The sequence below is a fragment of the Chaetura pelagica genome, unplaced genomic scaffold (genome assembly GCF_000747805.2).
Source record: "Chaetura pelagica isolate M959 unplaced genomic scaffold, ChaPel_1.0 scaffold2070, whole genome shotgun sequence".
Classification (NCBI taxonomy): domain Eukaryota; kingdom Metazoa; phylum Chordata; class Aves; order Apodiformes; family Apodidae; genus Chaetura; species Chaetura pelagica.
Window position 1 is genome coordinate 6,965 of NW_009951733.1, and position 639 is coordinate 7,603.

The following is a 639-nucleotide window of genomic DNA, read 5'->3' on the forward strand; positions in this document are numbered from 1 at the left end:
CACACTCGGTGACAATGGCTCCAGTTGTCCCCACCTTGGGTTGGGGACCTTCTCCCAGGGGACTGGGTGTCCCTTGGGGGGGCTCCTGGGCCAGGTGAGACTCACAGACAGTCCCTGCTCTCTGGTGGGACTCGAACATCAGCACGGACGCCAGTTCCCTCTTCACCTGCAGCAAGAGGGGACCCCCCGGGGTCACCCCCAGAGGTGGGGACACAGGGGACAAGGTGGGGAAGGGTCCCAGGGGGGCAGAGGATGCCCGGGATGGGATGCAGGAGGGTTTGGGGGAGCAGGATTTGGGGTTGGGGGAGACAGGGGGAGGAGGTCACCCCTCCTGGGGGTCCCCAGGGGGCAGGGGGTGACCCTGATCCCACCATCCCCCCCAGACACCCCTCCTGGGGGTCCCCAGAGGACAAGGGGTGACCCAAATCCCACCACCCCATTTGTGGGATCCCCAGAGGACAAGGGGTCACCCAGATCCCACCACCCCACCTGGGGGGTTCCCCAGAGGACAAGTGGTCACCCAGATCCCACCACCCCACCTATGGGGGTCCCCAGAGGACAAGGGGTCACCCAGATCCCACCACCCCACCTATGGGGGTCCCCAGAGGACAAGGGGTGACCCAGATCCCACCACCCCAC

At 66.4% G+C, this 639-nt stretch overlaps 1 protein-coding gene across 1 annotated transcript in view; it reads right to left on the bottom strand.

Moving 5' to 3' along the window:
- The window catches only part of LOC104385281 (rap guanine nucleotide exchange factor 3-like), a gene marked incomplete at both ends in the record, with an annotated part of 10,768 nt that overhangs the window by 6,959 nt on the left and 3,170 nt on the right, over positions 1 to 639 (bottom strand). The window contains one exon of the mRNA XM_009993753.1: positions 35 to 166. Within this exon, the coding sequence (XP_009992055.1) occupies positions 35 to 166 (132 nt within the window). The remainder of the gene's footprint in view (positions 1 to 34; positions 167 to 639) is intronic.